This window comes from Haemaphysalis longicornis, unplaced genomic scaffold (genome assembly GCF_048455015.1).
Source record: "Haemaphysalis longicornis isolate Haplotype H1 unplaced genomic scaffold, Haemaphysalis longicornis Haplotype H1 scaffold_1, whole genome shotgun sequence".
NCBI lineage: Eukaryota > Metazoa > Arthropoda > Arachnida > Ixodida > Ixodidae > Haemaphysalis > Haemaphysalis longicornis.
This window is the reverse complement of record NW_027526203.1, coordinates 104,670,658-104,696,308: the sequence shown is the minus strand read 5'-3', so window position 1 is coordinate 104,696,308 and position 25,651 is coordinate 104,670,658. Positions and strand designations below refer to the sequence as shown.

General features: G+C 43.7%; 1 protein-coding gene across 1 annotated transcript in view; it reads left to right on the top strand.

Moving 5' to 3' along the window:
- LOC144145109 (cytochrome P450 4V2-like) overlaps nucleotides 1–25,651 on the top strand; it is a 180,001-nt gene that overhangs the window by 41,992 nt on the left and 112,358 nt on the right. Inside the window, exon 5 of the mRNA XM_077676645.1 lies at nucleotides 8,535–8,604. Coding sequence (XP_077532771.1) covers nucleotides 8,535–8,604 — 70 coding nt within the window. The remainder of the gene's footprint in view (nucleotides 1–8,534; nucleotides 8,605–25,651) is intronic.

Below are 25,651 nucleotides of genomic sequence, written 5' to 3'. Positions count from 1 at the left end.
CGGGACAGGACTCTGGAAGACCGGACAGCGACCGCAGGATGGCAGGGCGTCAGGTAGATCTCTCGAGAGCTCGGGTCCCAGAAACCCGGCGCCCTCTCGACGTCTCGCCTGGAAACGGCTCTTCTCGAACCTTCCTCTTCTACTCCGCCAGACGTTCTCCTCTAGTTTTCGGTTTTGGCCGCCTTTCATTGGTCCGCGTCCTCCCCTCGTGTGACTTGGCGTTTATTTTTCGTCGGCACGGTAGTTTAAGGGCAGTAACTCCACGGTCATGTGCCCGCGCTTGGGTCACCGTGGTCTTCATAACGAGGGAGTCACCTCACATCCTTATAGCAATCTATAAAGATAACAGATTGCACCTGATATGTGAAAGGCAGAAATGCGCACAGCAGGACAACACCCGTCGAGGACTGAAACAGGGATGTCTTTTGAGCCCAATGCTGTGCATGCTTTACATGGTAGGATTCTAAAAAAGTGGAATAAAGTCAATTGGGTTCACCCTAACGCGTATGGGGCAAGGCGGAGCGGCAGAACAGCATATTTCGGAAAGTTATAGGTAGACGACATTGTTATTTGAGCTGATAACCAGAGTGATATGCAACCGCTCATAAATTTTGGTGGACAGGAAGCCACAGACCTCACGTTAAATAGTAGCCCGAAGAATGGTTTTCAATTAATCTAGTGCTGACGCAGTGTCAATCTAGCATGGCGAATTGGCCAGTTTGGAGGAATATATTAGCTTGCCGTGTTTAAAGTGCATGGGGATGTTTGGGGGCAATGCGCTGAATCCTGTGCGTGTTGCAGATAACCACAAGGTCACCATGATAACATTTGGGAGTGTGGATAAACGAAGGGGACGACTTAAGGACTCAGGAGGAGCAACTTAAGAATAAAGGAAAGCTAAGCGCAGCTATAATGAAGCACAGAGCTCTGTCTGGGTATAACACTGATGAAGTAGTGAGAGGAATATGTAAATAAGTAATGGTTTCGTGCCTTACATTTGCGTATGCAGTACTCTGCTTAAAATCAGACGTTTAATCATGCCTTGAAGTGAACCGAACAACGATAGGCCATTAGGCCTTAGGAGAACATTGAAGCAGTGAAGGGAGATATGAACATATGGGCTGAGCGTCGTTTAAAGTTCGAAAATCTCCGTGTAAAATCTGTTTTTATGGAGGTTGAGACCAACGGATCTACGTGGTTGAACAGCTGAAGTTTTTAGGTACCTATTCATAAAAAGCATAGGCACACATTGGCTAGGAAAACTAAAAGGCAAACGATGAAACATGGAAAAAGCAGTGGAGAATCAACGACAGCCATTGTAACTAAAAAAGGAACAAGGCAGATCGAAACAAATAAATGAAGGGAAAAATGGAAGCTAAAACGTCGTTAGAGATGTACAGGTCAGAGAAACTGGGCATAAAAAGGAACATTTCTACGATTAGTCCGACGGCAGTGCTTTGCTGTTTGAGGCTAGAGCAGGCTGCTTGAGAACTAAGTGCATTGTGTGGAAGATACAAATAATGGTGAGGTATGCACGTTCTGCGAAAAAGAAACGAAAACTATGTGCCACATAGTGGTGCAATGTGAGAGTGTCCATCCAAGTATTCACGCGGGAAAAATTCAGCTTCCAGAAGCCCTAAAATCTAAGGGTAGCACAGAGGGAGTTTACTTCAAGCCAGTCGAGTGACTAAAAGAGGATTAGAAAACTTGTGCACGTTAAGCAGAGACGGCAATATTGTCTAGGAGAGCTACCACCTGGAACGGCAAAAAAATTATTTCGTGCCTGCCCTAGGAGCAGCGCTATCATTAAACGAAGAGTTGACTCCTATTGGTAAGATGGTGCGTCATCCCCCCCTTACAAATGATACCATTAGAAATAACTCAATAGAGGTACAGTTCCTGTATATATAACCCCCATAGGGACCGGGCAGCTACACGGGTGGCGCCACCAATCGGTTCTCCCTGCGTTAATGGAATGAGCCGGTGCATTGGACTACCAGCCTCCGATTGTTTTTGCCGTGTTTAATTCGGTGCTTTGAATGTTTTGGTGGTGTTTTGAGCGGATATGAGCGGTGAAACGAAGTCTACACAGATGTGTTGGGTTCTTAGATGCAATAACTGCTACGTAGAATTGTCGGGCGCTTCTAAAGTTGGGTATGGGCTAAAGTGACATGAGGGCTTTTTGCTGCGATCTACGCTTTACTCTACCCGATCAGAGTACAAATAACACTACTGTTATTAGTATTCGTGTCTTGTGAAATGCACTAACGGCTACGTAAACTTCTTGGACTCTTCTAAGGTTGGAAATGGGCGACATAGACACGAACACTTTTCGCGGCGCTCAGCGTCTGGCTCCGCGCGATCTGAGTAGGGATAAACTATTATTCTTAGTATTTATTTTTCTACCACTTTAAATTATCTTCACTGGATTCAATGACAACGGTTTCCATGCCAGCCTTAACGATGGGATTCCTGGATACGTGTTTTTTTGAAGAGAAAGGCACTTACGTAAGAGATCGATTGCCGCGTGGCCGTGCAAACGTAGCGGCAGTTTACACTTTCTTTCGGTAACAGTCACCTTTGTGCCTTCAGTTTTGGTAAGCGACACTGTGACAGCATGGGAGCCTCTGACCTGAAGCGAAACTTCCACATTTATCGTGATCATTTTATAAAGAACCAAATTTATTCAACCACTCAATAGCCCAGGCTGTCGTCTTCCCGTTTTACCACCTGCATGGAATAAAGACCGGCACCGATAGTTAAAAACACGTGGCAGTGATAACGCAAGCCTGTATATTTTAATGCTGTGTATGTGAATTCTTTGCCGGGTACCTAAAAAAATCGTGTAAGCACGCTTTGTGAAGAAACCAAAAACGCGCCACTGTTGCCTCAAATAGGGGTGCACCAGCCCGAGTCCTTTAGCACAGATGCATTTCCGACACACTGGCAGCAGTTAGGATTTGGAGAGGGGAGCATGGAAGTGCAAAATTAAACAGCGAAATCCTCCAGCCCTCCGTCTAACGACAACGAACGCGTAGCTTTTTCGTGCAAAATAGAATGAGAAAGGCTCTCAGTCAAAAACGCTGCGACCAAAAGACTAAACTGCGTGCTGGCGTAGGTGGCAGGTTGTAAAACTGGACCTCAGCATTCAGTTGTGAAACTGAGGTTTTTGGCAGCCTCCTGTCTCTCGTCCCACGCAGGAACTGTTTCTTGAAAAACCATTTACCAACTAGTCAGCAACCATTGCATGTCTTGTAAAAGCAATTCTTTTCCACGACAAGCAATTACATTCAACTATCATTCGGTATTTACTGTGTAAAAAATTTTTGATAACAGTAGTAAGCGTATTTCTGTGAGATTAAACACGTTTCTCCCGAAGCTAATGAAGGTACGGAGCGTCGTCCATCACAATTTTTGTTTTTGGTGCCAATCTTAGAAGGAACCCTTCAACTTTGTCTTTCGATTGTGCACAACGCCCTTTCGTTATCAACTGCCAAAGGCTAGTGCCGCAGAATTCCTGGATCGGCAGTACACACCGGCTTTATAGGAGCACTTCACGGCGATTCAATAGATTTGATTCGGGGTTTAACGCGCGGACGCAACGCAGGCGATGAGGCGCGCCGTAGTGGAGGGCTCCGGATTAATTTTGACCACCTGGGGATCTTTAACGTGCGCCGAAATCTCGAACGCACGGGCGTTTTTGCTTTTCGCATCCATCAGAAAAGCGGCCGCCGGAGCAGGGAATCGAACCCGCGACCTCGGGAGCATTTAGCTGCAATATATTCCTTGATACGTCAAAATGCATGCAGGTATGAAAGATTTGAACTATGGAACAGACTTGCGATTCCCGCTTGACTTCGAGCTTGGCGCATTGAGCGTCGTCTGCTATTTGTAATTACTGAGTATGGAAATCACCACATGGCATGACTCGTAACGGTCGCTTGTACTTTCAAGGTTTACCGATCTGAAAAGAACTTCTTGTGGTTATCTGCGCTTCGCAAGCCGCGCTGCAGCAGAACGACAGAAAGTCATGCACAGCTACGTTGCTTTGATCGCCACCGGCATTCCACTGACGAGCGGTTCGCCACGGGCGGCGCTGTTCGCTGAAGCGACGGTGGTGCCATGCAACGGCCACCCGGTCCCCATACGGGAGCGGAGTTGCGGGTCCGTCTGCCATCTTGAATTCTATAGTCGTTCGGGAAAGCCACCGGCCCCTCGTGTAGGATCTGCCACGCCGGTTTCAGCGGCGGGGTGAAGTCGGCACGTGCGTGCGTTGCTAGCCGCGCCGTCTGTAGCGCGGTGGTGCAGGACCCATGTGCGCACATTTGGATAAGGACTTCGGTGCGCAGCACTGATAGCAGGCTTGGCTGCGGCGGTGGAGCCGTTGATGCGGTGGCTTGTACAAATCAGACGCGCAACCCTGGTGAAGCATATATATGAACTCTCTGTGTAGGCATCTTGGAGAGCTGCGGCTGCATTGGCAGTGTGTTGGGTCGCTATCTGGCTGTGGTGTTTGTTGTGCGACATAGCTTGGTTCCCTCATCGTGAAGGGCAAACAATGTGAACTACGATGACTGAGATGTACTGCGTGCCTGGTTGATCCACTGATGTTATTCCAGCCTATGGGGTCAAAATATTAAGGGAAAAACCAATGTAATCACACAACGCAAGAAGAGAGGCGAGACAAAAACAGTTACTCTCATCTTGGGTTGGGTGTTTCCAGTGGTTTTTTCCTGAAGGTGCATAATAAGGGGTCAATCTGGGTCCTCCAGCGAGAAGCCCGTGCTCCGCGTCTGTGGCATTCCCCGGATATTCGAAAACCTGCTGGATGATAGGACGAAGCAGAAGCTGAATACACGGTCGCGGTCGCAAAGAGTAAACCCACCTGCACATTGATGTCGGCTGTCGGCGCGTAACAACGATGGTACGGGAGCTACTGCGTGCATGATGTCACTAATTTCCACATCCACCTTGATATTGCCACATAGGTGTGTAAATAAACACTTGTACAGCACAACCGTGGTGAGCTTGGATAGTCCCTTCGGCACGCGTTTGGAAGCTGCTTGGTAAGGGCAGCCAGCATTCAAGGCTTCCTGTTGTCTTTGTTGCCCACCTAAAATCTGCGGTGGGTGCTTTTCATAATCCAATGAGTTATTTAGAGTTCTGAAAATGCGTGAATGGCTATCTGTGCCGTTAGTAGTAGTAAAATGTTTTTATCCTGCCCGTGATAGTATTAAAAAAGAATGGGACGAATGAGAAGGCGGTGTCTTCTACTCGTTTTCCTCCCCTCGTCCTCCCTCTTCCTTAGTCGTTGGCCAGAATTCCTTCGATTCGGTTGGCGGCCTTTGCCATCCGGCCGACCTGAAGTTGCACTTTTGTTTGAAGTTGCCGTATTGGTGGGTGGTTGGCAGATACTTTGCGTGTCAATTTTTATCTTAGACAAACTACCTATGTCCTCAGCCTAGCACTCAACCAATGCTTAGTAATATCTATCCCTCCCTGGCCCCTTTTCGCGCATCCATTATGCTGCTTCCATTACTTTAGCGTTTTTTTTTCTGCTGTCAGTGATGAATTTCCAAAGAAGATTTCTATTGTTATTATTTATTTATTTCTTGCGAATACTGCAAGCCAGATTTTCTGGCCCAAGCAGGAGGGGCAACTGGCAATACACATTTATACAACGATCAAACTTTTTTTGCAAGAAAACAAACAAACAAACAAACAAAAATAAAAAATACAAAAAAAAACATTGGTAAAGGCGTAGCGCACCGTAAAATGCATATACTCAATAACAAGTCTTCTCATGGAGGGCTTCGGAGAAATTTCTGGAATGGGTAACTGTTTCCGGAAGCGGATTCCATTCAGAAATGGCACGTGGGACAAAAAAACTATGCCTGAACTCGTTTGTTTTTGCGAAGATAGGCTGAAGGGATTTAGTATGCGTGTGTCACGTCGTTCTTGTGCTTAAGGGTTGAACTAAAGTCGACGGAGTTATTTTCAGTTTAGACGTAACAATATTGTGCAGGAAGGATAGTCGGGCCAAGCATCCTCCAGATTCTAGAGTTTGAATGCCGTTGTCAGACATGAGCTTCGACAGAGAATCGTAACGACCATATTTGCAAAAAATAAACCTCAGTAGTTTTCTTTGTACGAGCTCTCACATGTAAATGTGTTGTTTTCTCGATATTGAATCACATAGCTGCAGCGCCAAACTAACGTGCTAAGGGGCTTGGTTTGTATACCTATTTTCTCTGCGTAGCTGGTCACCTAAACCAAAACCTGCATACCGCTTTAATTCCGGTGCTAGTTAACTGGTATCATTCCGGTGGAAAATCAAAGGCTAGCCAAAAACTGCAAACGCCAAATGACCCCCATCCGAAAACGGAAACTGAGCTGTGACCGTCGCAAAAAACGAACACCTCAACAGGCCTTTTCACCACGCGCGGTCCTGATTCTATCTCGCAGCTAAGCTAAGCTAGGATAACTCGCACAAAAATATGCACAGTTTGCTCGAATATTGATTCGAGAAAATGAAGAGCAGAAGAATGCAGCCGTATTGCTGACAGAGAAACAGGGGGCTAGTACGCGTTGTGCAAGGCCGACGTAGTCTCCTCGTTGACAGGGGCGATCCTAACAGCAGCTTTTGTCCCTCAATGAAACCTTGGCCGGAGGTTTGTGATCGGACAATCATTGAAGGACTCTGCTTTGACTGACACTTCGACTCGGGGTTGTAGGGGTGAATTCCTGCTTCGTCTGTGGTCTTGAGTGGACGCAAAAATCCTGTGTATTGCATTTAAGCATAGGCAGACGCTCCAAGGAAACGTCCATACGCTTGCGGTTTTGTTACGCAGTAAAAAATTAGCGCATCCCCCCGCCACACAGCAGCTTAATTTTCAAACCTTAGTGCACGATTTTGTGCACACTTTTCCATAACGGCAACCTCTCTCACTACAGTTCGGTGCTCTTGTCGAAGACTCCGATGAATTTCTCCCATGATGTGCCGAGTGGCGTCCACAGCTGGAAATTTAATGCGTGCTTTGTGTTCCGCTGATGGCCGCCCAAGAAAAATCCCTTGCTTCACCAGTAACTCAGGGGTCTTGAAGTATTCATTCAGAAGAAATAAGCAGTATTCCTCACCTGCCACGGTGGCGTAGTGAGTAAAGCGTTATGCAGCTGAGTCGAAGGACGCGGGTGCAACCCCAGCCGTGATGTCCGGTCTTGCAAGAAACAATATTTCAGCTTCTTGAAGATCTCCAGGTGGTCGAAATTCCCACCGTGGATGAGGATTGGTCCACGGGGCGGTGAGCATGAACTAAAGCGGCTTGATCTGCACAGCCGTTTGTTATTTAAAACTGCTTCCTCGCTGTACGGAACTCGTCTTTTTCCATTTTTTCGACGCCTGCTCGCACGTTCGCTTAAAGCGATCTCATATGGACCTAAACAATTCCGCTGTTGTTCTTTGGAATTCACTCGAGATAGATTGACGAGGAATGCTTGCCAGCCACCGCACCTCTACCGAGATGGTGGGGCCGTATTAGAGAAATATCCCAAACTCATCAAACGACCGTCCTATTGGTTTGTGAATATCTGAGGCAATAGAGTTTTTCGGCTTGTTGGTTCATACTTCATACAAAAACACAGCTCAAAACGGGACACAAAGAAAGAGGCAACAAACACATAGCGCTGACCACCAACAAAGTGTTTATTTTCCTCTGAGCAATATAAACGAAAAGGTTACACAAAGATAAAGGGGAAAGCATACAGATACATAAAACATTCCAAACACATAAAAAGTAAACGAATTTTTCTTCATCGTAATGCCAGTTCAACCATTTTGCTCCTAAACGATAAAGGTTAGTCTTCGAGAAACGCTATCTCTTTTGGAGACAAGACAACAGAAAAGGTGCTTACGCAATCAGTGCCTCTCTTATAAATCGTGTAGGCTTCCAGAATCTCAAGCGTGCGCTGATTCCTATAGTGCTTTATCACTTGACACTACTCAAATTATGTTTTTGTATGAAATATGAATATATATAAGCGACATCATAGGTAACCTCCCCTTAATCCATCTATTAAGAAGGGAAACGTAAATTGGAAAATCAATAGCGACATAATAGGTAACCTCCCCGCGATCGAATTATTCAGGAATGAAATTTAAATTGGAATATCAATGCATTTCATGAACAACTTTGTTGCCCTGCACTCAACTTACAGCACAAAAGACATTGTGATTCGGGAGATATAAAGTGGGGCAGCGCTACTTTGCCGCTTTCATGAAGTTACCAGCACTGCATACGCGCTGAAAACAGCAATTCAAGAATGTATTCATTTCTGGTAAATTCGAAATGCACAGTTTGAGTAGTCTACGCGCACTTGCACACACAAAATAAATTAAGGAATGAATGCCTGCGCAATTTGTTGTGGTTCCACGTTAAATCCTTTAAAAAAATTGATTAGAGAATTTGTAAATATTCTACTATTTATGGTAGCAACAAAGCTACTTTTTTGTCTAATAAACGTGTTTGTAATTGCAGGAGCACTTTTAGGCGAGGAGCTGGAGCTTCAAAGGGGCAAGAACCAGGACTACATAGGGGGGTTTCACACGTGAGTTATTACGAAGACAAACTTTGCATGCGCTGTATGACCATCGTTACCCAAAGCGCTAGCTGTAATTGAAAACTGTCCTTTATCGAATCTTTCCTGCAGCGAAATTCTACTAGAAATTGCCTTGAAGAACCTGAGCCGCTAAATATTTACAGTTACTTTAGCATTACCTCTGTTCATTTATTTGTTTAGTTACCCTCATCGCCCAAAGGGCACTACAGAGGGGAATGCCGGGTTGACATTCTGTGTAACAGAAAAAGAAATGGAGCAGCGCAAATACAAGGTGCAAATAACGTAAACATGAGCATTCACCACAAAAAGTTGCTTGCAACAGATCGTAAAGCAGTCTCATCTGTCATCGTAGCGACGCACGAGAGAAGGCGGTTCAGGCTAACGAAAATGCCGGGGATAAACGACTTATGGAAATGCTGTGTATGAGAGGAAAAGAGGTTAACATTGTACTGATGGTCAATGTGTGCTGAAATGTAAGATTCAGAAGGCAGTAGCTGTTGTTGTAGAATGGGATATTTGTGATATATTTTGTCAAAAAGACACAATCAAAAAATTAATTTATTGGCTGTAACGCTTCCTGGGCGGTGACAGTTGGAGAGATTGAAGCGCGAGGCATGATTTTCGACTGCGTCTATTCCTGCAATGTGTGATTCTTGACCGGGATGCCATACAGAGGCCGTATACTCTAGTTTTGAACGAACTAGACCTTTTATAAAGTTGCAACTTTCTGGATCCGGGAGCCATATAAGAATTTCGCTGGGAGTAGTCTAACATACGGTTAGCGTTATTAACGACATATTAAATGTAAAGTTTTCACGACTGCTGAGATGTAAGTTCACGCCAAGGTATTTATAAGATGAGACAGTGTATAGAGGGACGTCATTAGGAAAGTAGTTAGGTGCTGCAGAGTTAGTTCGAGAAACGCACATGCATTTATATTTGAAGCGTTTTATCGAAATGATCCAGATCCAGAAACCGAACCTAAGTCGGATAAAGCTGCAGTGACAACTAATACTTGGCTACTTTCCTCTTAAGTAGGGGTGGCGAGAAAATAGTTGAGATGACGCCCTGAAAACGTGTACGCATGTTATTGTTCATATCGAAAATGAGCCAGATCCAGCTGTTTCATTGATGAAAATAAAGCCAAACCCATTGGACCAATCGGAGTTTGCGTTTGGCTTGACCGTTCAGACTGTTTGGTGGGTGTTTTCAGAATTTTTTTTTACTGTTCGGAGCTTGCTTATTATGCATTCAGACTGCAATTAGGAGATCGACGAAAGATCTGTACCCAGACGTCAACGACGACGTCAACCGAAGAAGTGAACGCAGCGAAACTCTGAGATGTGAAACAATGATTTAATTTCGTGTCCCTCGTCCCTATGGTTTTATTTTTTGACTCCCGTATTTACCATTTTAGTACTTAACTAAATGGCCGCTGCATTCAAGAACTGGTAATCTCCACCACTACCCCGCCCCCCCCCCCCCCCCCCCCTCTGAGAGTACGAACAACTTCATTAAAGGGAAGAAGAGAATATGAGCAACCGTCTTGTGAAGTGTTTTGGAAATTCATGGCAAAGCAACGAAGAGCTTGCTTACTCCATGAGTGCCTTCAGGCGTGCCCAAGAAAATTATCCTTATGATAAATTCGAAAAGAGCTGCTACTGAAAGGACCCACCTTCCCTACATATACAGTTCTACTTTACTTCAAACGTCTGTTACATATTTTAATGCCTTCTCCACCAAAACGCATTCGCGCCATGCTCGAAAGTCCATTTAAATAATGTTTTCATAAGGACGCTGCGTCAACTTGAGTGTTTCAATTCAATATAAGCAAAGTCCGAACTTATCACCCCAGTATTGCTTAAATTCACGGCATAATTTTAATTACTTTTGGCCATTTTTTTGTTTTTTTTTTTTGTTTTTAAGATTTCAAGAGGCGAAAGTGCATTTACAAATAAGGTGGAGGGCAAAAGGCTACAGCCTGACGAGGCCCTTCCTCCCAAAGTAGCTTGCACCGAAGTCGGCAGCAGCACACATCACAAAATCAAATGAAAAGAAAAAAAATGGATACAATATTTTCTTATATCATGCAGAAAAGGAACAACATAGCTAGCACATTTTTCGAAGCCCAAAAAACAAAGAAAATGCCATCGTAAGAGAAATAAAAATATACACTGACACATACCATCCACTAACAATTTTAACGCATTAATTTACAAATCAGCAGAAAAGATTGACATGCACACGTTTAGTAGAGCCTAACAGCTCAATTAAAAGTAAAAACACGACAAGAAAGTCAAGTTTAACACAGAAAGTTACTCAACTTAAACATAAAAAACAAGCATTATTAAAGTAAAAAACGCAAACGTAACACTCTTTCCGCGAAAAGTATAGTCTGCTAACTCATTCAAAACTGGGCATATCATTGTAGCAATACCTGAAGCAAATGTTTTTTAAACAGTTTTATGGATTTAAACTCTTTAATAAGCACTTCAATCTCCTTCTTATTATTTAAAAAGTCTATGACCTGATATTGCTTCAACTGAATGCCATAATTCGTTCTAATTCTCGGCTTTCTGTAATGTTTTTTTCTTAGGGAGTACGCTGTCTGAGGTGAAGATTCTAGATTCGGAAATAGGTCGGGGTGTTCATAAATATGTGGTGGATATTCTGCGCGCCTCTTAAATTAACTAAATCGTGGATTTTCAGAATGCCCAAGCTTCCCCACTGTTGTTCTGTGCTTTCTCTATAGGATAGATTCACAATAGCCCTGATAGCTTTTTTTTGTAGTACAGGTAAAGCATTCATATTTTAATTTGTAGTATTGCCCGAAATCAGAAGAGAATAGAGCAAGAGGGACTGCACAAGAGCAAAATACAACAGCTTTTTAAGCCAACAGGGTGACAAAAACTTAAGTTTCAATAAAATGCCGACGAACGCGATAAATTCGTACATATGTGATTTACATGATCATTCCATGACAATGCATTATTAAAAATAACACTCACGAAACGTATTGAGGGGACCACTTCAAGAATAGATTCCCGAAATAGAAGCACTGGAGCAAAATCTAACTGCTTGTTTTTTGCTCTAAATATTACGCATTTTGTCTTTTCGACATTTAGTTGTAGTTTATTTCCTCTTAGCCATTTGGATAATTCCTGTAGCCACAAGTTTGCAATATTGGTGATGATTTTGAGGTTGGGTCCTGTAAAGAAAACATTAGTATCGTCTGCATAAAGAACTATTGATGGGGCACCGAGTATATTAACTACATCATTAATATGCAACAAGAATAGAAGCGGACCCAAGATAGACCCTTGGGGAACACCACTCCGTATCGTTCCGAAACTGGATGCAACACCATTTACAATGGTGCATTGTTTCCTAGAATCTAACTACTAACAAGATCAAGTGATAAACCTCTTATCCCATAAAATTGTAACTTGAGTATCAAAATGCCGTGCTTAACAGAATCGAAGGCCTTCCTTAAATCCAGAAACAAACCAATGGTGAATAGTTTATTTTCTATGTTGTTTATTATCTGTTCCTTTATACCATGCAGAGCCATTTCAATAGACTTCCGCTTTTGGAAACCGTATTGTTCTTTCACAATTACTTCTTTTTTATGTAAAAAACTTATCAGACGTGTATTAATCACATTTTCAGTCACTTTAGAGAATACTGATAGGACAGAAATAGGGCGGTAATTTCCAAAATCACTACCGTTACCGCCTTTCTGTACCACTGAGACTCTAGCGATTTTGAGCTTTTCAGGGAAAATACCTTCCGTGAGCCTCTGATTACATATGTGACTGAACACAGGTGCAGTTATATCTCCTACATATTTAACTGCTTGCGCTTTAATGTTGTCGGTGCTCGTTGAGCATTTATGTTTTAAAAGCTTTATGAAGTGAAAAATTTCTGTATGGGTTGTCGGAGATAAAAACATTGTTGCCGAGTTGTCAACCAGGTATGCTGTAGGGTCTACTTCACTCGAATAGTCATATACTGAACTGACTGTAAGGAAGTACTCATTGAATTTATTTGACAGAGGCACACCGGAATAAGAAGTACCGTCCGCTTGCATTTCAAGTGGGACTCTTTTATGTGATTTCGAAAACAACGAATTATAGGTTCTCCAAATTTGCTCTACTGATCGCTTGTCAGTAAACATTTTAGCATAGTAATTTTCCTTTGCTTTCTTGAGATCAGCGGTCAACCTATTTCTAGTCTGTTGCACTTATTGATGCGCTATCTATTGTAGTTTTGAACATATTGGATTTGCCGTGCTAGTTTTGTTTGTCACCCACAAGTGGTGTCTATGTATCCCTTTTTTGTTTGTTTTCCCCGCCGCTGTTGCTTCTGTTGACCATGAAGGATGTAAGGCTTCGTCAAGTTGCTGAGTGCAACTTTTTACCCTATTTTCCGCCATAATGGTGTACGTTTATGGAAATAAGCTTCAACTTCAACTTCAACTTTACACAGGGACAGAGTATTTATATCCTTACTTTTGAGAAACTTGGCGAACAGTTTCTTTTTATCTTTTATTCTTTTGTACATTTCCTTATTTACCAAAGGCTTCTTGGCTTTTTTATACATAGTGAAAGAAACCTCCGGAAAAGCCTTGAAATAATTCTTGCGAAATTTATCCAAGAATACATCATATGCCAGGGTAGGCTTGTTTTCACCATATACGTCTGACCAATCTCATTACCAGGTCTCGAAATACACCTAAAGTTTCGTCGTTAATTTTTGTATACAAAAAAGAACTTGCGGCCACCAAGTGAGTTATATTTTGGTTTGGGAGAAAAACAAAAAAAAAGGCAGATGATCACTGATGTCACTTTCCAACACGCCACACTCTATATCAGTGGAAACAAAATCTGTGAAACATAAATTTAAAATACTTTCCTTTTCTATAGTTGTTCGTGTAGGTACATTAACAACGTTTGTGCAACCATAGCAAGCCATTGTGTTAGTTAGATTTCTAGCAGCATAACTGTTGGAGGGCATGTCTACGTTAAAATCACCTATAACAACCATATTTGTACTTATTTCTTGAATGGCATGAAGTGTGTTGTCCATATTCAAAATGAAGTTGTTAACGTTACCTGAAGGCGGATGGTAGATTAGCAGAACTATCTGATCTAATGAATCAACAGCTATTATTTCATAATCTACGTCTACCATTAAAAATTGTCTAAAAACGCAAAAGGAATATCAAGAAGAATGTAGAGTGCTACACCGCCACCTTTTCGATTTGTCCGATTTATAAATACACTTTGGTATTCATCTAACTGGACAACATCAGAAGGATTCCTGTACCACAGTTTTGTGAACGCTAACATATGAATATGAATATGAATATGAATCATGTAATAGCCTTGACGCCATTGCATTTAAGCCCGGTAGCAAACTTCCGCTTGTTTCTCAAATTCGCGTTAGGTGGATCTGGCTCATCTTCAAAAAAGATCACCTCAATTTTTATTAAGATTCACCTTTCACAACTTACACTTTTCCATAACTTGACTAGTACCGGAATGTAAAGTGTTAATATCAGATGTAGTAGTTATTTCCTAATAAATGATACAATCATGAGCAAAATAGCGGACTGATGAGCGGATGTTAGTCGGCAAGTCATTCATGTAGATAAACAAAAGTAAGGAACCCAACACAGACACTTGGGTAACACCCGAGCGAAGGATAGATAAAGAAGAATCGCAGTTATTTACAGTAAGAAATAGTGAACGGTTAGTTAAGAAGTGAAATGACTATGCAAGCATGTTAGTATTCGCGTGAAGATTGTTTTTTAAGGAATTACAGTTCATGTGACACAGTGCCTAAAGTCTTCACAAAATCAAGAAATATGCAGTCCGTAATCGGAAGGCAGAAGGCAAGTATTGAGTGAAACATAAAAGATGCATTTTACATGAGAATGCTTTTCTGAACCCGTGCTGAGAAAAACGAATTGTCTTCCAAAATTTGGTGATGTAAGAGTAAATGACGGGCTCCATGAGTTCGCATGAAATGGGGACACTTGGCAAAAATTGTGCTGGGACTGTTCATCCCCAGACCTCTTCAAGGTAACCACCCTCCCAATTTTCCGGTGGTCTGGAATTTAGATAGTTTCAAGTGATTGCGTGAACAGTTTTGTTACAAATATCAAACAATGCCATTTTGTGTCGATCAGAAATTTGGAATTGATGGTGTAAACCCCACATGATGACGTGACCTATTGTTTTTCAATTAAACGTAAAATACCGGAGATGGGTAATATAATTGGTTCCATAGGAAGTACCTCAAGGGGTTGGTATGCCGGATAAATGGTGATAGTAGATATGGAGATGGGAATGTAGATGTGACCGAAGATGTGCGTGGATGTGTGAATACCGGCGTGTGGAGTAGATGTGCCACTACCAGCAGATGAGCGAAGATGTGGATGTAGATGTGGAGACGGGGATGTGACGGTGAACAGGGAGCGGATGTGAAAATTACTGAATGTAGAACTTGTAAATAAAAAAACGGGCTCGTTTAAATTAACAGCGAGTTTAAGGGCAGCTTCAAATGCAAATATTTTCAGTTGGCTCGGCTGCCCCTGGCTGGATGAAATTTCTCTTTTTCTCGTGAGGCGTTTCGCCTGTTGGGGCCCTGTTCTCGACTGCACAAATTCCCGGGAAATCTGAAAATTTGCCGGAAGTCTTTCCTGATTGGCTTTCAATTTTGGTCACGTGCTTCCGGTTGACAAAGCAGTTGCGAGTGCTGTCGTCATTTTGACGTTTCATGACGTTTACGTTCAACAGTTCTACAGTTTGCTTTATTTCTCCCTACATGAAGTGCACAATTCTTAGCCTGCAATGAAAAACTTGAATAACTACACCGGACATGACAACGTAAGCCTGTCTTTGCTATTGCTTATAATACACGTCGTCTCTGTGATTGGCTGAGAAGGTGTGGCGAAATTTAAACAGTTGGCGGAACCGACACGTCACGCTTTGGCAACTTCAGCCTGCGTAAAAGGGACGTAATGTTACGTAACAGCTTGAAAATGGCGGCTGATTTTGCCGCGAAATAGGGAAAAAAATTTGCCCGACCTTCGGCGCCGCGAAATGTCCGTGAATTTGCAGCAGGCGCAGTTTCGGATTCAGCAGTTTAACATGTTTTCTACCGAAACAAATTATAATTTGAATTGTTTCCAAGTCAGCGATCACGGAGCATACAAATAACGTGCAGTATTTTGCTTTTATGTTTGGCAATAAAATTAAAAAATATTTGTATGGCATAACCGAAACATAAGAGGGCAGTACAAGTCCCACTATGACAAAGAGAACCCAACGCATGGCATTTGTTCACACTCCTCCTAGTAAGCTGCTGGGTCACATGGTCGAACTTAAGAGAAAAATAACAAAGAAAAGTGTCCCTTTTGTTCATTACAGCGCTGATTGAAGTCGAGCTGGACGAATGAGTCAATCGGCGACATCGGTACGCTGCGGGGTTATCAGGCGTAGAGCTTCGCTGCTCTTATGTGTCATACAAGCGATGGTCGCGGCCGTTTTTTTTTTTGTGATCACGCCATAAACTTGTAACATTGCAGCAGATGATAGCGTGGCGGCAGTGGCGGCTGTTGCAGGTGATAACGCAACAAAAGTTGCATTGAAGCAGAGAGCCCATCTATGTTACTAACTTCGATTGAAATAAATAAATAGATGCGGTAAAATATTCTGTAGTGTTCTTTAGCTCGACATCCGCCTTTCGCTCCCTTTCGGATGAGCGTTACTCGATCGCCTCGGAGTGTTCACGCCAATTTGGACCTACGGAAATGTGTTTCTCTTGCCAGCCTCAGCTACCGTCTTAATTTTTATAGTACATGTCAAGTGTTTTTATATCTTTTGTGCGCAATATTTGATACCTTGGGTGTGAACTTTATGAGTGAAGCGTCAAATTACAGTGCAAGTCGCCAGAGCTATACGTGCATCACGTCACTGATTGCTTACGTTGTGCTTACGCAAAAACCGGCGAATTTCACGGGAATTTGTGCAGTCGAGAATAGGACCCTTGCTCAGAAACCGCCTTTGCTATGTCGCCGGTGTACTATTCATTCATTCATCTTTACTGTTTGGGCGTATGCCCCCCGCTCTCAAAAGCCCCTTTTCCCCTACGCGTCATGCCACTTCAAACTTGTGTAGAGAGGCATAGCAAAATCTTGCCTGGGGGCAGCCATTAAACGGTCATGCGAGCATTCAGTTACAGTGAACTAGAATACTTTGTAGTGGCAAAAGCGCCACCCTGCTCGTGAGGCTCAGGAAGCTGCCGGCCGCGGGCGGCGCGGGCGGCGCTGGCGTAGTTATCGCGAGGTGCTGCAGCGGGGATTTGGGCATCTTTCGAACAGCTGCGCAAGCTTCTTCCCTTCCTTTCTCCGTTGCATCGCACTTTAAAAAAATGGGCAGCTACAATCGACTAACCTGGCGAACGGTTTTGCGTGCTGAGATTATGTACTGAACGCTTTGCGAGCCTGTGCTTCACTGTGAAGAGCAGCATCATGTGCAGCTCCCGTCGACTTCGCAGCGTAGCGTCGGACGGGCTTTTTTTTTTTTTTTGTAATAAGCCTCGTGTTTTTTCAGAGCACCTCAGCTTCAAATCACGGATATCTTATATGAATTCTTTGTCATTATCGTGCCACGACTGGTGACGCCCTTGACCAGAGTAGCAATTTAGTGACTCGAACCGCAATGTTTGTCTCGATTATCGGCCTTCTGGTGTATTATGGACTGCATTCCATTTCGAATGTGTGCCGTAAGCGGTACTCGTTTTTCAGTAGAGCAGGACTTCTTGCTGTTGGTTCACATGCGGACAACTTTTGCACGACTACACTAGTTTGTAGACCGAACAGATAGCCCTGTCAGCACCGCTTTCAGCACTTGGAGTCCCACAGTATTTTAGCCAGGAGAATAGTTATTATAAAGAAGAGGCTGTGTGACAAAATGGCAAATGAAAGAAATATTTCGGCAACACTTGATACAACATTTATTTAGGTTGTAACTACATGCCAAATGAACTAATCAAGTGAGTTGTCAAACAAAAATAACCAGCTAGAAAGCAAAAACTGATCACAAGTACAGTACAATGCATGACACAGGCAGTCTACTTTTCACACAACAAAAAAAAGACAGGAACATACACATATACTTAAAATATTTCAAAGGAAATCTGAAAGACAATGGTGCGGCTATGAACAAATCAGGTGCAAAATTAAAACGGCTTGCCAGGTTGCACGAATTGCCATTACGACTGCAATAAATGAAACGGGCAGTCTACTTTTCACTTATCACAGTAAACATACTAGGAACGTTTTAACAATTACGGGGGTGCATATAGAACTTTCCAAAAATGTGACGGTGAAAGTTTAGTTGAAAGTTCTGTTAATGTGTTCTTGAACTTTCTGTTGAACTTTGCGAAAGTTCCCATCACCACTTGAATAGCACAATAGACAGCATCCTCCAAAGCTTGTTATCCTGGCTCACCAACACCAGAAGCCTCCTGTTCACACCCGTCAAAACCTTCAGCTCTAAAGGCAGCTCATATTGCACGTGGCAGCGACCTCCCCTCTTGCACTGCTATTTAGCTTTCTAGCCCTCCTCCAACCCTTCTGCTGCAGTGCTCCCTTCCCGGCTAGCACTCCAATGTTCTGTACAATTTTGTGGACCTTACAATGATGTTGAGTACCTCATGTATTCCATGAAACAGAGATCTAAGGCTTTCACATTAAAAACATTTTAACATAAAGCTATACTTTAAAAATTTATACAATGACAAACAACGATGTGACTATGAAAAAATAAAATGTCGAACAGAAATAGCTCACTAGATAACAAAAAAAAAACAATTCTCAGAAGTTCAATACATCAAACAAGCACTCTACCTTACACGTAGTGAAGTAAAAATACCAGAAATACATTAAGAGGGTCTTGATGACAAATAAAACTGTTAAATTGCAAAGAACTAGGCGTTTGTAACAGACACACTTCAAATGAATTCTGCAAAAGCACAGAATTATTGCACAGTAAGTTATGACAACAGTACGCATAAAAATACAAGAATGGCACAGAGAAAATGGATAAACAAACACGGTTCCCCTGCAGACATATGAATGCCGAAATGGGGGCAAGAGCAGTCTATGTACAGCGGCTAAGTTTCAGGTATTTTGCCGTTTCCCGCTTCTGCATCCTGGCTCGGTTGAGTGATTTTACGAAAAAGTGCAGCCGAGTGGTAATGAAAAATGCCACCATCTTAGCAGTAAGCATTTCAGCGTGGTCAGTACATCCAACACGGTCCTGTGGTCGGGATTTGATTAGCCAAATTACATCCATGATGCTTTCGTGATGAAGCTCTTGTGCACTGAAGCAACCCGTGAAAAGGTTCTCCAGGTTTTTTAGGAACCTAAATAGGAAACCCGACGGGTACAGCAGGCCGCCATTATCCTTTAGCTGTGTTAGCTGAGCAGCTTGAAGGTTTTTGATGTCGTTTTTGTCTGCAAGCAGAACGTTTTTACAAGCATCACAGCTGGTTTTGGCCAAGAACTTCCGTGCTACATATCCAGCAACGTAAAAAATTAGCCGCTCATCACTTTTGGCAGACACACAAGCAACATGATCTGGTGCAGCTTTCTCAATGCTGTTCAATGCCAGTTCAGCACTGCAAAGATCCCCATCAGCAATCAGCTGGTCCAGCAGAAACTGTTTGGTACGGTCATCCCCACCGGCAGCATCAGCCCCAAGCAGTGCAGTCAAAATGCCTGGCTCTGCATTCCCGTGTGACACAGATTTGGCAAGGCTGTAAAAACTCAAGCAAGAAACTGTAATCAAAAACTGCTGGGGTGTGGGGTGAGTATTACAGCCTGACGACTGCCGTGCAATGCCAAAAAAGTTCTCAGCTGGGTCCTGGCTCAGCCTTGATGTCATGATGAACTTGTACGCGAGTTGTTGGCTCAGGTAGTCCAGCAGCGACAGGACACTTGCAATGGTGACCCTCAATCCAACTGCGGTAGACTCGGACAAAAAGCGGCTTCGCTTTTCGGCTCGGCCTTCGTTTTTCGCTTGACGCAAGTTTTCTGCTACATAAACCTCCCATTCAACAAGGTAGGCTAGAAATGACAGCAGCTTATCCACGGCAGCTGAGTCCGGACGAAGAGCCTCGGCGGGGAATCGAGATGACATTATCTCGATAAGGTCTCTCATCATGCTGAAATGCATAGAGCACACAATAAGATTTTAAAACAGTTAGCCAAGAGGTTGGAAGGTTCATTTGCAGCGAAAGGTAAATAAAAACAAAAAAGTGAAATATAAGTATGCTCCTAACAGCTTGTATACATGTGGAGCAGTACTTGAGGCAATAAACTTACCCGAAAAAGGTCAAGACAGGCTGGATGCTCCCGCATTTGGCCTCAACATCATTTTTGTAGAGACGAAGGCCATTTAGAACCGTGTCACTGAAGAGTTGGAAGGCGTAGGTAACCCTCATTTTCTCAAAGTTGTTGGGCTGAGTGTGGCGGGTTGTGATACCGGGCATGGCTTGAAGAGTCACGTTCGAGCCATCAAGTTTCAAAGCCTCTTTTACAGGACGAAGCGATACCTGCATGGAAAAACAAAATGCTTCATAAGACACTGCAGTGCTGTGTTTTTATGTTTCCTGGGGATAAAAACATTCTCATATTGATAAAGGCATAAATTTTTGTACTTACTGGTCCTGTTGGAGTGGTGAAGTCTGCTTGGAGTAGCCCATTCCTGATGCATTTGACAAGATGTGGGAAGTCAGAAATGAAATGAAGTGACCGCTTGTTGTCCACTGGGTGTTGCACTTTGCATTTTGTGCTAGATGCAGTCGCGTAAATGCCCATCGTGGACCACATGTTTCGATTCCAGGTCGCACCGTCGGATGTTATGAAATCAACAAATAGCCCAGCCTTTTCCGCTAGAATCACTGCCTCCAGCATCACTTTCGAGAGCAAATTTCCTTTCATGTTGCCCTGCGTGGCAAAAGAAGCAAGTATTTGGGTCCACTTGCCAGTGAACGGCACAAACATTATGACCATCCCATGGTCAGCCACTTTATGCTTGTCACTGCTGGGGGTGAACTGGCCCATGTCCACGAAGCCTTGTATGTGCCCTGACGATGAGACTGACAGATTCTCGGACAGTTTCATTTCGTCAACGATGAGCCCTCCGTGCCTTTTGAAGGCATCCATGGAAGACGCTTTCTGCTTGAGCATGCTCATCACTTTGGCATTAAAGCCAAATCCCGTCCTGTACGACCTGAGATACTTCTGAAGAGTAACCTTGCTCGGCAAAACAAGAACTTTCTGCCTCCGCATATCCTCGTAAAGCTTTGGCCCTTTCATGCGCATGATGAGGCATTCCAAAATCCACTCCTTCGAGTACCTCATCCCTCTAACACTCTTCCTCTTCGCAGCCTTGAACATGTGTAGAGCTGCCTCTTGCTGCTTTGGGGGGAGTTCTTTAATTCGGCCAAGGAAAGTCTCGTCACTTAGCCTGGAGTTTTCTTCTTTCATGGCTCGTACTTGGCCTGCCAGGGTACACAAGCGTGAAGCAATTCGCTTTGTCTTCTGATTGGCCACTCGCAGCTTGTGAGACAAGTTATGCGTGACACGTTTCTTCTTCAACTTGGACTTCCGTGCCAGCAGCGACTTTCGCAAATAGCGACAATGAACACAGATGGTTCCTGAAAAACGTAAAACATAAAATAAGCCACTTCCTTACTTCGAACTATTTGCAAGACATGGAAACAAGGGCTAACAGATAATTGGAGGGAAAATAAACTCCAGAGCTATTACAAAGTGGGTAATAGCTAACAGGTCTTGACTAGTGTTATTTCCCTTTAATGCAGGTTGCTTTAAATACAAAGGATATGCATTAGGTTATGAAAACAAAAGTAGCAGGCTATGTTAGCTAGAACAGAAAGTACATCGTTTCTTATTAAAAATATTAACACACACCTTTGACTGTCACCATTCCAAGACAGTTCTTGCTGAACACGCCGTCACTCGCGGGGGTAAGGGTGCGCTTCATCTTCTCGGTCAGGTTCTGAGCAAGGCCGTCATAAGCGTCTTTGCTCATAGCGCTTGCACAAAGCAATGCAGTGTCAACTTCTTGAAATATGTTCGTTGCTTCAAGAAGGGAGGTGATTTTGCCGTACTTCTTTTCTCTCCCACCGAGATAACAGCTTGCCACAACGTCACTGTTGCTATCTAAGCTGAAACAGATCACTTTCTCGTGGGAGACACTGAAAGGCTGTTTTGTTGTGCGTGTAGTGGCATACACAAGGAGATCAAGGTCTGGAGTGGTCAGTTTCGTCCACAGCCTTGGAACACTTAAGCAGGTGGCAAGGTCCCTTAAGTCACCTGATTTGAGCGGGTTCGCTTGCATGTTTTCGGCAGGGCTCGTGTTCGGGTCGGAATTCTCTTCGCCGAGCAAGCTCGCTTCGTGCTCATCGCGACGAGAGAGACGAACTTTCTTCGCCGATCCAGACGTAGAAACTAAGCAGCGCTTTCGCTCGGGCCTTGGTTTTTTCACAGATGTGGAAAGGTATGCGGGCAGGTCAGGTAAAAACGTTGGCACTGCATTTGCAGTAAGACCAGGCTTTCCTCGAGCGATTCGTACCTCCTTGCCGCCGATGATGTGGACATAATCACGAACGACAAAATGGTCTGCAAAGTGTTTTTCACAAACCGCGGATGTGTCCGTTAGAGGTTTGTCTTTCCTCTTGAGGTTCCGCTCCCAAACCTTTCGTCGGTCTTCGTCCTTTGGTGCCGAAAAAAGCGAAATCTTCCGCCCGTTTTCAACGCGATGGCCGGGGTAGCCTGACCGGCAACCCGGGGCGAAACAGTGCGTATCCGTCTTCTTTTTCTTGTTCATGGTGGTACCGAGAACATTTTCTTCCAGCACAGAAAAAAGATACAAGAAGAATCGAAAGCCACAGCAGCAAAGCGCCCTGACAGCAGTCAACTCGCCGGTCGAGCCTGCCTGGCTGGCCTCGCGAATCTGACAGCAGCGCCACGCGCGGCCGACAGCTTTTTTCGTCACAGCGCCTCCCATAGACGCCCGCTTCGCTCTTGCCACTACAAAACCTTCTAGTTCACTGTAATTCAGTGGAGGCAAGCTTCAATTCGAAAGTCTGTAGGCTGGTCGAGGCGGGCTTCCCAAGCCAAACTTTAAAAAGTGGGCCAGATTCACTCCTTCGCGATATCACTTCTGCCAAAAAAGCCAGTCGGCAACCGCGGATGTGGCCAGAAACAGCACGGCTGCCATTCCTGATGTGCCTAAGGTTTCACACGATATTAAAAAAGTGGTTGGTAGAGCCGGAGTTCGCGTTGTTTTCACCGCGCCGAACAAATTTTCACGCCTGTGCACGCGAGTTAATTACAAGCACAGTCAAGCCAATATCTGCAAAAAGAAGCATGCTCGGCTTTATGTTCAATGCGCCTTATGTTCAATGCAAATCTCATGTGGTATATAGCATCTCACTGAATTGCAAAAAGTACTACATAGGCCAGACGGGTTGTTGCTAAAATGACCATCCACGTGAACACGCCAATGGCTCAATGGGTCTGTGGGGGGGGGGGGGGGGGGGGGGGGGGGGCACCCGGCTGCGCACCGCAAAAGTTGTGGCTGCACGCCTGTTTGAAAAATGCCACATATTGGGCCGTTATTGGGAGCAGAAGGCAGGCGAGATTTTTAAAGCATTTTGCCTTTTTCAGCACAGTAAAGTATGTATTAGCACACCGAGAATTCCGCTCTTCGGAAAAGAGATTCACTATCTAAAATGTTGACACGTGTCTCCTGTCACCATTGCTGTGCGTTTTTTAGGTATCAATTTGGTGCTGCTTTCCCTTCTCCCTTCTTCTTTCTTCCTGGTTGTTTTTGGTGGTCCACCAGCATGTGTAAAACTGGCGCCACGAAGCAATAAATCATTTGTTTGTTAGTAAGCGCTTGTGCTTCTCTCGTATCCGCTTCGTCTCGTTAACTGCGCTGCCCTCTACTCTCAAAGTTCTGTACCAACTGGCTCAAGCTTTAACTCTTCTAATGATGTAAACATCTGAACGAAATACAAAATTAGGATCATTCCTTCTCTTGGCCAGTGTAATTAAGTGGAGTTTCGTCAACATGTTATTATACTCGTAATGCACTCTTCGATCGAAATGCCTACCAGAAACAATTTTTGCAAAACGTCGTTCCGCATTTTCAGACTTTGCAGCCTAGTTGTGTTCAAATAGTTCCAAACGACAGACAGCAAATGAAGTTTAGGAATAACTAAGGAAACAAACAAACGTTTAAAGCACGATTAGAGGATACAGCATACAGCTCCTAACTAGCTGTATGCCTTTTTAGCAATCAAAAGCGTTGCGAAGAATCGACAAAAATTCCTAGGTCACGACACCCATCAGCTCTTCTCAGTACACAATGTCCTAGCGTTTAACAGTGTCACACAATTGTGCATTTTATGCTTAAACTCATTACATGTGTTTTGGTTGGAGTTATTAATAATTTGTTAGCACGGCACCAATTATACCCACACTGAAAATGTCCCACTCCAAAAGGCCACTGTCATCACCCGTTACAACTTTTCGAGGCAGCTTGATGTCATCTGCATACAGAAGCGTTTAAATATTACTAACAGAAAAGGATAGGTCGTTAATAAAAACATAGAACAAAGGTGGTCCCAAGATGGATCCTTGGGGAATCCTGTCTTTGGAAAGAAGGGTTTAGACAATACGCCACGAACGCGTACAAAGTTTGCTCGGTTGTTTAGATAGTCCCGAATGAACATGCCAAGTTTGCTGCAAACACTATTTCATAGCAGCTTTTGACTTTGGAGATAATGATCCACCAAGTCACAAGCCTTTGACAGATCAAAGCACACCCCATACCCTATATATAAAACCACTTTTCCATTACCCATATATAGTACTTCATTGGCTTCTGTAACTACTGTCACTGTTCAAATAAGACAATCCGAACTCCTGATTCATTCTCGTGAATCATTTTGTGAAATGACAGCACACTTATGTCTTGAATGCATGCTCAAATATTTCACCGTGCTCTACGATGGTCTTCGACACATTAACCAGTGACGCTAAGACCACGGATGTAGCCCGAAAGAACCCATTCCCGTTTGACCCCTTCCCGTTTGAACCCATTCCCGAAACGCCCTTCCCGCTTGACCCGTCCCGTGTGCGCCCGTTCCCGAAGCGACCTTCCCGTTTGGGCGCTTCCTGTTTCAGCCCGTTCCCAACACGCCCTTCCCGTTACAACCCGCTCCCAAAGCGCCCTTCTCATTTGAACCCGCATCGTTGCAACCCATTTGAATTTCTGAAAATATGCGTTACCGTCTTCGAAACTGTTCCCCAAAATGTGCTTACAAGCAACGGGTCATGCACTAAAAACTTGTATGCACCAAATTGTACGGAATCGACCGATATTTCCGGCCGATAAAAGTTTCCGAATGCCTTAGGCCGATCCTGCCCTCTTGACACAAAATTTGTAGCGGCGAAAGTGTACTATAAAGATACCAAATATCTTGAGAAATGCACGCATTGAATTTTTCTGCAGTTGGTGTTCGTACGTGCGTCTGAAATTTATTTATCAGCCGCTCTTATGCTCATTGTTTGGAGCGTAGCTTTGTCTTCGGGTTCGAGAGATCTATAGATCAAAAATGTCCGTAGGAGAGACTTTAAAAAAGGCAAAATCATGTGCAGAAATCTGAGAATTGGCTACAAATGCCTTTCCTACGTGAGTAATGGGCACATATTTTTATTTATTTACTGCTACTTTACGGCCTGGTCGGGCTCATGCAGGAGTGAACATAAAAACACATCAGTATTGGTTGGCGTAGTTTAAAAACGCCCCACACAACTAAGTAAAAAACATAAATATGTAATAGACGCAAAGGGGTCCGAGCAAGGATATTCATTCGTAATGTATTCCAATTTTAAAATACGACGATTCAACCAGAACACATATTT